At 41.6% G+C, this 14,764-nt stretch overlaps 1 protein-coding gene across 12 annotated transcripts in view; it reads right to left on the minus strand.

The window, feature by feature from the left end:
• LOC133473355 (multiple C2 and transmembrane domain-containing protein 2-like) overlaps positions 1–14,764 on the minus strand; it is a 62,312-nt gene that overhangs the window by 43,995 nt on the left and 3,553 nt on the right. For 9 of the 12 annotated variants that reach the window (XM_061765061.1, XM_061765060.1, XM_061765059.1 and 6 more), the window contains one exon: positions 6,581–7,141. In XM_061765061.1, coding sequence (XP_061621045.1) covers positions 6,581–7,093 — 513 coding nt within the window. In that variant the 5' untranslated portion in view covers positions 7,094–7,141. Of the gene's footprint in view, positions 1–4,402; positions 4,426–6,580; positions 7,142–9,536; positions 9,621–14,764 lie in introns of those variants that run through there. The other 3 variants (XM_061765054.1, XM_061765072.1, XM_061765064.1) reach the window with 3 other exon arrangements.

Here is a 14,764-nt window from a genome sequence, read left to right on the forward strand (position 1 = left end):
CAAAAAAAAGTTTAAGAGTACAGCAATGAGAAAACATGACAAAGTTGCAATGTTACAATAAAAAGGTTGAAACAATAGAAGTTATTAGAAAAAGTAATGTTTTGGGGAAAAAAATCTTGAAAAGATGAAAGTGTAAAGTAAAATAGAACTTGCACATTTATGACAAAAAAAAGTGAAAATACAGTACTGTATAGTTACGAGCAAAAATGATACTGCAATGAAAAAGTGTCAAAGTTACACGAAAAAGGTAAGTAACAAGAAAAAACTTTAAACAGCAAAATTAAATTTAAAAGAAACAAGAGGAAAGTTATGAGAAAACCGTCACAAAGAAAAAATTGTAATGCGCAATAGCAGGTGGATGACAATTTTAACTTTGAACATAGAAGCATATGAACTAGGGCTGCAACTAACAATTATTTTAATAATGGATTAATCTGTCAATTCAGTTTTAGATTAATTAATATTTAATGTTGAAAGGCTGAAATTCTGAGAATCTGGACAATTTTAAGTTAAACAAGGTCTCTAACCAATTCATCAATTATCAAAATAGTTGCCGATTGACTTGATTATCGATTAGCTGCCAATTCATCGATTAATTGTTGCTCTTCTAATATAAACTGTTTGGTGACGCTAAATTACAAAGCTTCTTTGCCTACGTCATGGCGTCAAATTTGATGATGATTTCAAGGACTGTCCTTGAACAAGAGGAACATCCCACCGCCTACCCACAAACCCACCCGGAAAGTTTAAAAAATACAAATAAAAACTATGACACCAGCTTCATTGATGGACAGAGTTGGATACATGAAGGTCTCCAAGACCCATGCCCAAAACTGAAGAATCGGTCAACAATTTTTGTTTGAAGAAACCATTTGAACTCTAGGGCGTATACATTGGCAAACTCCATCCATCCATCCATTTTCTTTACCGCTCATCCTCACTAGGGTCACGGGCTGCTGGAGCCTATCCCAGCTATCTTCGGGCGGGAGACGGGGTTGACCCTGAACCGGTCGCCAGCCAATCGCAGGGCACATAGAAACAAACAACCATTCGCACTCACATTCACACCTATGGGCAATTTAAGAGTCTTCAATCAACCTACCACGCATCTTTTTGGGATGTGGGAGGAAACCGGAGTGCCCGGAGAAAACCCACTCAGGCACAGGGAGAACATGCTAACTCCACACAGGCGGGGCTGGGATTTGAACCCCGGTCCTCAGAACTGTGAGGCAGATGTGCTCACCATGTTGGCAAACTCCTACTAGGCAATTTGCCCAAATGAGCCCCAGTCAGAAGCAGGTATACTAGACAGATGGGCGAGGCTACGTTGCAAACCTTTTTTTTGCCTATGCCATCTAATGTGGGCAGAGCAGGGCGTTAAATTTGAAGGTAATTTCAAGGATTGGCCATAAAAAGATGAGGTGAGGGGCGTTTGGAAAGTTATTACAAATGTCTACTTGATACTATTCAACACGTCTAAGAAGACAGGTCACACGAAAAAGTACTCAAGTAAGTACCCATGCCCGTAATAGAACAGGAGGTCAGCTATTTTGGTTTGAAACAACCATTTTGGGTGAATTCCATTGGGAACTCATACTGGGGAATTTGCCCTAAATCGAAAGCAGGTATAATAGACCATTGGTTCTGTACTATTGTCACCCTGGGATGCCTTTTTTTAATGTATTTTTTATTATTATCATTGTTAAGTCGCGACCCACTTTTACAGACATTAGGAACAATAAAGAAGACGTGTTGTTTAAAAATAGCCTTTGAAAACACATTTTTAAACATCTGCTGATGCTTACATGTTTAAAGTGCTTTTCAGGGCACCTTATTAATCAACTGTGGATGAATATAACTGCATATCAAAAAGTATATCTTGGCACCGATCTCTTCTTTTTAGGGAATTGCAACATCAATAGTTTGTTTTCTTTTTCGGAAATCAAAGCAGACCAAAGCAACTGTCAAAGATTTAACAGTCTGAATTATTATGCGATACATTTTTTACTACGTCGGTGACTACTTTTGGGTCCCAACCCACCAGTTGAGAAGCATTGTCTGGGTGACATTAAATTATGAAGTTTTGTTCCCATACCACCTAATGTGGGCATAGTGTCAAAGTTTGATGATCATTTCAAAGATTCAGCTTGAGAATTTGCAGTTTGTACTTTTTTTTTGTTCCTGAAAAGAGGAAACAAATGTAACATATGCAGGGTGACACAAAACTGTATTCTCCGTAAATAATTCTCTGACGTCTCCTTTTATCAACAGACTGAAGTGTTTGATAACAAATAAAAGCCGCTGGTTAATACTGTAAAAACGTCCTCACCCTGTGTCATGTCATCAAAAGTGTGGTAGCAAAAAGTCCTGAGGTACCCTTATTCTAACTGAGCAGAAGCTCTGAGCAGCAGCCGCTCTCCAACATCCACTGCAGCAGCTGGGCGGCGGTGGTGACACGAGATACCCTGTCTACAATACCTCGGCTTTTGTTGCGCCGCCAAGGCTGTTTGCTCACTGGCAAGCTTTCATATTGCTCAGACGTCGCACAATGGCGGCAAAAAAGAAAAGACTGGAATCTGATTTGTAAACACCAGAGGGATTACATCATGACTCTCGATCTTCGTATGTATTGAACTCATCTGACTACACTATGCACATGCACACCTGCACAGTCCAATGAGTCTAACACAACAGACCAATAAACTACTGCAGCTGTATACAAGTTTTTGTAAAACAAACTATTCCCTGAAAAACGCACCTACAGTATACGCAGATTTTTGTGCTCTCTCTGTCTTGCCCGAAGGTAGCGCTCAAACACCCTGCTCCTTCTGAAGGGCCATGCTAGCTAAGGAGTAGCTATCAGTTGCTAGCCTGCTGGCTTGACAGTGAACAGCAGCTGGATGGAAGATTCCAGCAGAGCTACGACAGACAGCCAAGGCTACTTGGAGAGAAAACAGGGTGGTAAACTTATCAAGATGATGCAGAGGAATTTCCTGATCGCAGTGGCGGAGGTTAACAGCTGACCAGCTGCTAATGGCTAAGGTACAATAAGTGCCCAACAAAAGAAAGCGTAATTCACGATATACAGTGTGTATTTTAAAAATGATGACCATTTATATTTATGAGTGACTGAAAAACATGATTGAGGAATATAGTTTGGGGCATATTTTGGGTTTAAACTATTAATATAGGTATTTCTAAACATTTTTAGGAGAGGGTGGCAGTACCTTACACACAGAACGTGGCAGAAAAATATCAACTTAGAAGGCCAGTGTTGCTACCTCACACACAGTACAGCAAGCGAAGAAAATGCCAGCTAGGATGGCCAGTGCGGAAGATGCTTTCAATTCGTACCGCAGCGTCTAGGTAGTGAAAACCCATAAAGCCGCCATTTCAAGACGAAGAAGCCATCAAATTCAGCAAAATTCTGCTTCTACACGTGCTCAATGTGACAAACAACATGCTTGCGAGTGCTTCAAAGCCTGACTTCAGAGTGCACAACTAAACCTGCAGCCTCATGACACACCCAAAAACATACACACACACACCTGTGAAGGAGTATTGACAATGAACGTTGCTGGATGGGATATTTCACACCTGTCATGGCACGATTGTTACGGTGGATTTCAAACATACTTTGGAAGCGGCAGAATCAAATTTCAGTCTCAGTTGTGTTGTTAAAAGAAATGATTGTGTTCCGGGACACATCCTGAGCAAATATACCCGACACCTGTCATGTGACCATCTCAGAGGTGGACAATTCATTTTCCAAAGGGGCCATGTGGGAAACAAGAACGGTTGTCGCTGGCCCACAACATGCTAAACTACCGTATTTTCACGACCATATGGCGCACCGTATTAAAAGGCGCAGTCTCAGTTACGGGGTCTATTTCTGTATTTAACACATACATAAGACGCACCGTATTATTGGGCGAAGGCATGGTAAGACATACGCTAGCTTAAAACATACGGTAGCATGCAGGCACGCTAAAAAAAATTTTTTTAATGGCAGCGGGAGCAAAACTGAGTTCGGTTGTACGTTATTGAAGTATTTAACAATGTATTCACGTTATTTTTTGATCAATCCTCATCCACAAATCCATCAAAGTCCTCATCTTCTGTATCCCAAATGAACAGCTGGGCAAGTTCTCCAACAAACACGCCGGGTTCCCTCTCGTCATTGTCAGAGTCAGTCGCGACTGCTCGATTCCCATGTTCCTCCGCGTAACTGATAGCTTGCAGTTTAAACTGTGCTTCGTAAGCGTGTCTCTTCGTAGGTGACATTTTCGGGGGTCCTTAGCCAAACCGATGTTGTTTTGCACAATGCACACCCCGGAAATGCTCCCAGTCAGTCAAGCGGAAACAAATAAATAAATACATAAATAAACAAACAGCTATATACCTACTGGGTGCGTGGCTTTAGCATCCTACTTCACGCACCCTTCCGACGTCCTCAGCCACGTCCGCTTTTCCTCTGTGTAAGCAGCGTGTCGGCAGGAAATATTTAAAAAAAACAAAAAACAAACAAAAAAAAAGTCAAGCGGAGCGCTCATCACAACAACATTTATGTTGGAACTTCATGCACACATAAGGCGCACCACGCCGCATTATAAGGCGCCCCGTCCATTTTGGAGAAAATCTAAGCCTTTTAAGTGCGCCTTATGGTCATTAAAATACGGTACACTGTGTTTAATATAAATTGAATGGGTGTATATATAAAGCAGTCAATTGAATTGTTTTGAAAAGATTCTACTTGTTGGTATTTGTTATCATTCAAAAATACAAATGTTAAACAAAATTATAAGCAGTAATAATAAAATTAAATTACAGATAAAAAGTGTGTCAATCAAATAAATGTTTCTATAATTCTAAAGAGTGCTGACATTTTGGGCACCAACAGCTTACTCATTAGTGGGGATTCCCAAATCATTATCAGGGCCAGTCGCCCTATTCCCGCCACCTTGCAGGAAATGAGAATGTTGCTAACATTAGGGCAGTGGTGGCAAATAAGGAAATACAAATACTTTATTATGTACTTAAGTAGATTTTTCAGGTACTTGTACTTTACTCGAGTATGTATTTTTCTGATGACTTTTTGTTTGTCTCAAACAGTCATGAAGTCTCACATCAAGATACTTCCCTTGACATTACTGTACTTTCTAATTTAGACAGGGCTTTGGTGGCATCCAAGGGTGTAGGGACGTTCGATACGACTTTTTTTCCCCCAGACAGACACCAGTACGAGTATCCACTCTTTAATACTCATCGATACCACTAGTAATGTCATTAACACCATGACAGATAATTGTGAACAAATACCTCTCTTTCTTTCGAAAGCAAATGATGACTCACCAATGTTTCAAACTGTCGCAATGTAGCGCCAATTACTGACAAGGAGGACATAAGGCCTTTTCATACCGCACTTGCTCAGTAAGAAAGTTCAAGGGCAACATTGCCGCGGCGCGGCAAACGCCGACTATGCTCATATTTCCAAGTGCTGAAGTAGCAGCCTCCAAGGAAGTCGGAACTCTGGAGGCTTTCCCAATTGAGTAGACCAGAACTGGGCCATATGTACTGTAACTGTCATTATTGCAAAAGAAAGCCCTGACTTTGCTTATTTTGAGGAGGAGGAGGTGACGTAGAAGCTCAAAAACAAAAAAAACAAAAAAAAAAGGGAAAGTGTGCATCCCATACTAATTTCACGGCAGGATCTCAGAGTTTATAAGCTCGTTCATGAGCTATAGTTCCATGAAGAGCGCATTGAGGTGTATTTCAGGCTGAGCAGGGACAGTTTGAAAGCCTCCTGCAGAGAGGCTTCGTTATATCATTTTTCTGTTGTCCCAAAGCTCGGGACACTGGGACACCACATTTATTATAATATTATTATATTTTCCCCTTGCCATTTACAGTATAAGTCCTCCAAAATAATACTCAGAAATCACTCCTCCAGCCCCCCTCCTATTAGAGGCACTTTCTGACATCACAGTCAGGCCACGCGAAAATAGAAAATGTTTCTATTCAAGTGCACCTCGTGTCACGTCAGCCGCCCTCTGCACTTGCCGTGCAAAACCGTGACACGGCATTCCATAGTCCCGCCCCCTCAGCATATAAAACAATGAATGGGAAAGTCGATGGCGGCTTGCACGTTGCCAAGTGCATTGTGAAAAGGACTCACGTTTTCTTTTTTTGTTTTTCCTTTTTTGCTTTAAGTATCAGTGGCTGGTAACAGCAGCCTTCACAAGTACTTGATACACTGAAATAAGGCCGATATCCGCCCGATATCGCTGATCCCTATTTGGGTGTTTTAGAGAGAGCACAAAAACTGTGAATAGGTGAGGTTTTCAATAAAAAGCTGGGGAAAGGTTCCAGAGAAAAGAACCCGAAGAGGTGAATTTGTGAAAAATTAACCGCGAAAAGGAGTGATATTACTGTATTTAACATTTTGTTTTTAGTTCTTAAAGACCTTGTGAGGGCCGGTCAGAGACTATGGATGGGCCGGATGTGGCCTGCAGGACATACTTTGCCCAGGTCTATGACAACCGATGACTTCTCATAACACATTTTTACTACCAAAACTTACATGCGAGCTGTCGTCCGCAACGGCATCGGTGTCTGGGCTGTAAACAGTTATCAATTCGGGTAGGGCCAAGTCCTCAGCCTCTATTCCACCACCGCCACTGGCACGGCCTCCTCGGCCCGACTGCCGTTGCCACTCTGGGGTTCCATCGTCCATTTGCATGCTGTTGAACGACTCCTGAGAGGACGTCCAGTCTGTGTAGTCTGCAGGCACGCTTAGTGTGTGCTCACTCCCTGTGGCTACACTTCCTCCTCCCCCTCCTCCTCCTCCTCCTCCACCTAAGCCACCTCGTCGGGCAGGATGGGCCAGTGGTGTGTTAGGGCTGCTGTAGCAGGGTGCGGGACTCTTGCGGAGGTAGGGAGAGGAGGATCCAGCGCGGTCCTGCTTGAAGTCGCGCATGTCTGGCACTGAGGAGCTGAGGCGGTGATCGATGGCGGATGGTTCCAGACGGGAGCGGGCAGGCCCTAATTTTTCCGCCTTGTCCCGCCGCAGCTTCCGGCGTAAGTTCTGCAGCATGCTGGGATTCTTGGTGTCTTGATTTTTTTAGCGCATGCTCACGGACATCTATGGCACAAAGAAAAATTAAACAAATAAAAAAGAGAGACATTAGGAATGCTGCCATACACATTGTCATATTTGCTTCACTCACTGTCAGTCTTCACTTACAACCCCAATTCCAATGAAGTTGGGACATTGTGTTAAACATAAATAAAAACAGAATACAATGATTTGCAAATCACATTCAAGCTATATTTAATTGAATACACTACAAAGACAAGAGACTTAATGTTCAAACTGATAAACCTTACTGTTTTTAGCAAATAATCATTAACTTAGAATTTTATGGCTGCAACACGTTCCAAAAAAGCTGGGACAGGGTCATGTTTACCACTGTGTTACATCACCTTTTCTTTTAACAACATTCAATAAACGTTTGGGAACTGAGGACACTAATTGTTGAATCTATGTAGGTGGAATTATTTCCCATTCTTGCTTGATGTACAGCTTCAGTTGCACAACTGTCCAGGGTCTCTGTTGCCATATTTTTTGTTTCATAAACCTCCACACATTTTCAATAGGAGACAGTTATGGACTGCTGGGAGGCCAGTCTAGTGTTTTTACTTTTACTGCAAAGCCACCCTGTTGTACCAAACATTGAAGGTTGCTTGGCATTGTCTTGCTGAAATAAGCAGGGGCGTCCATGAAAATTATGTTGCTTGGATAGAAGCATATGTTTCTCCAAAACCTGTATGTACCTTTCAGCATTAATGGTGCCTTCACAGATGTGTAAGTTACCCATGCCATTGGCACTAACACAGCCCCATACCATCACAGATGCTGGCTTTTGAACTTTGCGTCCATAACAGTCCGGATGGTTCTTTTCCTCTTTGGCCCGGAGGACACGACGTCCACAATTTACAAAAACAATTTGAAATGTGGACTCGTCGGACCACAGAACACTTTTCCACTTTTCCTCAGTCCATCTTAGATGAGCTTGGGCTCAGAGAAGCCGGCGGCGTTTCTGGGTGTTGTTGATAAATGGCTTTTGCTTTGCATAGTATAGTTTCAAGTTTCACTAACGGATGTAGCGCCGAACTGTATTTACTGACATTGGTTTTCTGAAGTGTTTGTGAGCTCATGTGGTGATATCATTTATACAATGATGTCGGTTTTTGATGCAGTGCCACCGGAGGGATCGAAGCTCACGGGCATTCAATGTTGGTTTTCGGCCTTGCCCCTTACATGCAGTGATTTCTCCAGATTCTCTGAACCTTTTGATGATATTATGGACCGTAGATGATGAAATCCCAAAATTCCTTGCAATTCAGGGAAGCTCCTTTTATACCCAATCATGGCACCCACCTATTCTGAATTAGCCTGTTCACCTGTAGGATGTTCCAAACAGGTGTTTGATGAGGATTCCTCAACTTTTCTTGCCACCTGTCCCAGCTTTTTTGGACCGTGTTGAAGCCATAAAATTCTAAGTTAATGATTATTTGCTAAAAACAATAAAGTTTATCAGTTTGAACATTAAATATCTTGTCTTTGTAGTGTATTCAATTAAATGTAGGTTGAACATGATTTGCAAATCATTGTATTCTGTTTTTATTTATGTTTAATACAATGTCCCAACTTCATTGCAATTGGGGTTGTATATGGCCAAGATGTGGTGCAAAAAAACATTGTTAACATACTTAATTGTTATACAGGCATAAAGAGAAGTTTAAAAAAAAAAAAAAACAGTATTTACATGAATGAGCGAGGTTTGATGCACAAAGTGAATTTTAAATATTTCTATAGGTCATACAAGTGTAAAAATTATATGGTAAAATTATATTTACTGAGAAAATGAATAAAACACTCAGGCTTGGCTTAAATTACAAAGATACAGTGAAGAACTTACATTTGTAACATTCTTAAGTGTCACACAAGTATGAAAATAATTTAAAATGCACTGATAAAACCAATAAAACACCATAATGCGGTGAAAAAACTATATTTTTAACATTCTTAATGGCCACAGAAGTGTAAAAAGAAGTTTATAAAACCAATTAAATACTCTAACACAGACGAAGGTATGGTGCAAAAACTTCATTTTTTTATTTGTCACACTAGTGTAAAAATATGTATTATTTAGTATTAAAACTATCAGTCTTGACTAAAACATTCAAGGTATTGTGCAAAAACAAATTTTAATGTTCCTAATTTTCAGACTACAGTAAAAAAAAGTTCACATTTACTGATGAAGCCAACAAAACACTCAGTCTTAACTTAAATTAGTAAGGTATGGTGCTAAAACTACATTTTTAACAGTTTTGTCATCCAAGTGTAAAAAGAAGTTGACCATTGTTGATATTTATTATTTTTTTATACATCTTAAAAACACCAAGGCCAACCCGATAGCATGAAAGTTGCTCAAGTTGCAATAAGCAAAGTGTTGTGTATTGTCTATTGTTACCTTGTGTTCTTACAGACGCTTAAGGGTCCTAACTTTTCCACCCCTTGAACACACCGCTAAATTGCTATGGATGGACGCCAATACCTGAGGCAGTACGAGGACAGAAGAAACCAGTACAATGACTCGCATTTACAAAACACAACAGGCAACCAAGGTATAGCACAGGGGTGGGAAAACTTTCAAACGTGAATGGAAAATAGTTCAGTTTAATAATAATATACAAATAAATTATATGTTTATTTTATTAGATATTATTTAATCGTAAATAATTTTATAATTATTTAATATAACATTTTTTAAATGACATGTTCAATATAAAATAATTCAATTTACAATAGATCAATCAGCCAATTTTTTTATGAGATAAATGAAAACTTTTTAAACAAGTCATAGATGAGGTGAAAACGGTGCAATTAAAATATGTAAAAAAAAATGATAAAACAGATTTTCATTCTAAATTTGAAATTCAAATATAATTTAATTATAATTAACCACTAATGGAATGAAAATTAAATTTTGCATGTCTAGGTAAAGTTTATTATAATATTTTTACTCTTCCATTTACAACATTTATAATAAAATCAATCAAACAATTATTCCATCCATCCATTTTCTGAGCCGCTTCTCCTCACTAGGGTCGCGGGCATGCTGCAGCCTATCCCAGCTGTCATCGGGCAGGAGGCGGGGTACACCCTGAACTGGTTGCCAGCCAATCGCAGGGCACATACAAACAAACAACCATTCGCACTCACAGTCATGTCTACGGGCAATTTAGAGTGTCCAATTAATGCATGTTTTTTGGGATGTGGGAGGAAACCGGAGTGCCCGGAGAAAACCCACACAGGCACGGCGAGAACATGCAAACTCCACACAGGCGGGGCCGGGGATTGAACCCGGGTCCTCAGAACTGTGAGGCTGACGCTCTAACCAGTCGTCCACCGTGCCGCCTCAAACAATTATTAAATGAGATAATGAAAACAATACATTTTATACATTTAATATTTGATCTCATTTATAGATGTGTTTTTTATTGTTTTGCTATTGTTATTTTTATTATTTCCAATAAATGAATAAACAAATTTGAGAAAAATGAATTGAAAATACTGGAATTAAATGTTTTATCCGTTCTAAACAAAAAAAATTACCATTAATGAACAAAATTTAAAATTGAGTTTAAAATGTGAAATAGTTCATTTTAATCAACATTTTTGTATCATATTATTTAATCAATTTGCTGATAATTAAATTTTAATTAAAAATTAGTTCAGTAAAATAAAGAGAGAGAGAGAGAGAGAGAGAGAGAGAGAGAGATACTTCTTCTTTTCCTTTCGGCTTGTCCCTTGAGGGGTCGCCACAGCGCGTCATCCATGTAAGCCTATCTCCTGCATCCTCCTCTCGAGCACCAACTGCCCTCATGTCTTCCCTCGCGACATCCATCAATCTTCTCTTTGGTCTTCCTCTAGCTCTCTTGCCTGGCAGCTCCATCCTCATCATCCTTCTACCAATATACTCACTATTTCTCCTCTGGATGTGTCAAAACCATCAAAGTCTGCTCTCTCTAACTTTGTCTCCAAAACATCGAACCTTGGCTGTCCCTCTGATGAGCTCATTTCTAATTTTACCCAACCTGGTCACTCCAAGAGCGAACCTCAACATCTTCATTTCCGCCACCTTCAGCCCCACTGTCTCTAATCCGTACATCATGGCTGGCCTCACCACTGTTTTATAAACTTTGCCCTTCATCCGAGCAGAGACTCTTCTGTCACATAACACACCTGACACCTTCCTCCACCCGTTACAACCTGATTGGACTCGTTTCTTCACTTTCTGACCACACCCACCATAGCTCTGGACGGTTGACCCCAAGTATCTAAAGTCCTCCACCCTTGCTATTTCTTCTCCCTGTAGCCTCACTCGTCCCCCACCACCCCTCTCATTCATGCACATATATTCTGTTTTACTTTGGCTAATCTTCATTCCTCTGCTTTCCAGTGCATGCCTCCATCTTTCTAACTGTTCCTCCAGCTGCTCCCTGCTTTCACTGCAGATCACAATGTCATCTGCAAACATCACGATCCACGGGGATTCCAGTCTAACCTCATCTGCCAGCCTATCCATCACCACTGCAAACAGGAAAGGGCTCAGGGCTGATCCCTGATGCAGTCCCACCTCCACCTTAAATTCCTCTGTCACACCTACAGCACACCTCACAGCTGTTCTGCTGCCCTCGTACATGTCCTGTATTATTCTAACATACTTCTCTGCCACTCCAGACGTCCGCATGCAGTACCACAGTTCCGCTCTGGGTACTCTGCCATAGGCTTTCTCTGGATCTACAAAGACACAATGTAGCTCCTTCTGACCTTCTCTGTACTTTTCCATCAACATCCTCAAGGCAAATAATGTATCTGTGGTACTCTTTCTAGGCATGAAACCATACTGTTGCTCGTAAATACTCACTTCTGTCCTGAGTCTAGCCGACACTACCCTTTCCCATAACTTCATTGTGTGGCTCATCAATTTTATTCCTCTATAGTTGCCACAGCTGTGTACATCACCCTTGTTCTTAAAAATGGGCACCAGCACACTTTTCCTCCATTCCTTAGGCATCTTCTCCCCCGCTAGCATTCTGTTGAACAAGCTGGTCAAAAACTCCACAGCCACCTCTCCTAGATGCTTCCATACCTCCACAAGATTGTCATCCAGACCAACTGCCTTTCCATTTTTCATCCTCTTTAAAGCCTAACTTCCCCCTTACTAATCATTGCCACTTCCTGGTCCACCACACTTGCCTCTTCTACTCTCCCTTCTCTCTCATTTTCCTCATTCATCAACTCCTCAAAGTATTCTTTCCATCTGTCCAGCACACTACTGGCACCAGTCAACACATTTCCATCTCTATCCTTAATTACCCTAACCTGCTGCACATCCTTCCCATCTCTATCCCTCTGTCTGGCCAGCCTATATAGATCCTTTTCTCCTTCTTTAGTGTCCAACCTGCCATACATGTCATCATATGCCTCTTGCCACCTCTACCTTTGGTCTGTGTCGCATCTCAATGTATTCCTTCCGCCTCTCCTTGGTCCTCTCAGTGTCCCACTTCTTCTTCGCTAACCTTTTTCCTTGTATGATTTCCTGTACTGTGAGGTTCCACCACCAAGTCTCCTTCTCTCCTTTCCTGCCAGAAGATACACCAAGTACTCTCCTGCCTGCCACTATGATCACCTTGGCCACAGTGGTCCAGTCTTCTGGAAGCTCCTCCTGTCCACAGAGAGCCTGTTTCACCTCTTCCCGAAAAGCTGCACAAGGCTCGTCCTGTATCAGCTTCCACCACATGGTACTCTGCTCTGCCTTTGTCTTCCTAATCTTCCTCCCCACCACCAGTCATTTTACACAGCACCAACCTATGCTGTCTAACCACACTCTCCCCTACCACTACCTTACAGTCGGTAACCTCCTTCAGACTACATTGTCTGCACACGATGTAATCCACCTGTGTGCTTCTACCTCCACTCTTGTAGGTCACCCTATGTTCGTGCCTCTTCTGGAAAATAGTCTTCACTACAGCCATTTGCAAAGTCTACCACCATCTGTCCCTCCAAGTTTCTTTCCTGGATGCCGTACTTACCCATCACTTCTTCATCACCCCTATTTCCTTCCCCAACATGTCCATTACAATCTGCACCAATCACGACTCTCTCTCTGTCTGGGATGCTCATAACTACTCGGTCTAGCTCCTTCCAGAATTTCTCTTTCACCTCTAGGTCAGATCCTACCTGTGGGGCATAGCCACTAATCACATTATACATAACACCATCAATTTCAAGTTTCAGCCTCATCACTCGATCTGATACTCATTTCACCTCCAAGACATTCTTAGCCAACCCTTCTTTTAAAATAACCCCGACTCCATTTCTCTTCCCATCTACACCATGGTAAAATAATTTAAACCCTGCCCCTAAACTTCTAGCCTTACTGCCTTTCCACCTGCTCTCCTGGACACACAATACATCAACCTTTCTCCTAATTATTATGTCAACCAACTCCCGAGGTTTTCCTGTCATAGTCCCAACATTTAAAGTCCCCACATTCAGTTCTAGGCTCTGTGCTTTCCTCTTCTCTTTCTGCCGAAGAACCCACTTTCCACCTCTTCGTCTTCTTCGACTTCGACCCACAGTAGCTGAATTTCCAAGGGCGCACTGCAGGTTGACAGCGTCGGTGGCGGAGGTTGTTAACCCGGGCCACAACCGATCCGGTATGGAATTCTTTGGATGAACGCTCATATTTGTTTGGCAAAGTTTTAAGCCGGATGCCCTTCCTGACGCAACCCTCTGCATTTATCCGGGCTTGGGACCGGCCTACAGTGTGCACTAGCTTGTGCCCCAAATAGGGCTGCATTGAGAGAGAGATACGGTGTGTAAAAAAAGTGATTGCCCCCTAAACCTAATAACTGCGATCAAGAGTTTGCGATAACTTGCAATGAATCTCTTGCAGTATTTTGGCCCACTCATCTTTGCAGAATTGTTGTAATTCAGCCATATTGGAGGCTTTTCAAGCATGAACAGCCTTTTTAGGGTCATTCCACAGCATCTCAATAGGATTCAAGACAGGACTTTGACTAGGCCACTCCAAAGTCATCATTTTGTTTTTCTTCAGGCATTCAGAGGTGGACTTACTGGTGTATTTTGGATCATTGTCCTGCTGCAGAACCCAATTTCATTTCAACTTGAGGTTACAAACAGATGGCCGGACATTTTCCTTCAGGGTTTTTGGGTAGACTGCAGAATTCGGCATAGGAACTGGGAACCGAAATTTAAAATTTTAACGATTCCGGGAGAACCGGAACGTTAGTCCGGGGTCCAATCAGTTCTCGATTCTCAATGTGCATCCCTATATTACCGAGACGATGTAGCGGGTCATATAATGCAAGTCTTGTGAAAGACATGGCTTTCCATTTGGGTGGGGGGAATCAGCTCCTAAATGCATTTAGGCAACCATGACTGTTTCATGGTCACAACATCAAAAAGCAACAAGTTAGTGTCTAATAAGCAAAGGTGCAAGGACAGACAAATGTTGTTGCACTTGCCCATTGACAACCTTGACAGTAACTTTAAAAACACACACACACACACAGAGGACAAATGTCATGTTAATGTGTCAGTCAATTGGATTTTTTAAAAAGTTTTTTTTTCCAGCTTCCGTCATGCACTACTTGCGTGATCAATATT

This window comes from Phyllopteryx taeniolatus, chromosome 2 (genome assembly GCF_024500385.1).
Source record: "Phyllopteryx taeniolatus isolate TA_2022b chromosome 2, UOR_Ptae_1.2, whole genome shotgun sequence".
Taxonomy (NCBI): domain Eukaryota; kingdom Metazoa; phylum Chordata; class Actinopteri; order Syngnathiformes; family Syngnathidae; genus Phyllopteryx; species Phyllopteryx taeniolatus.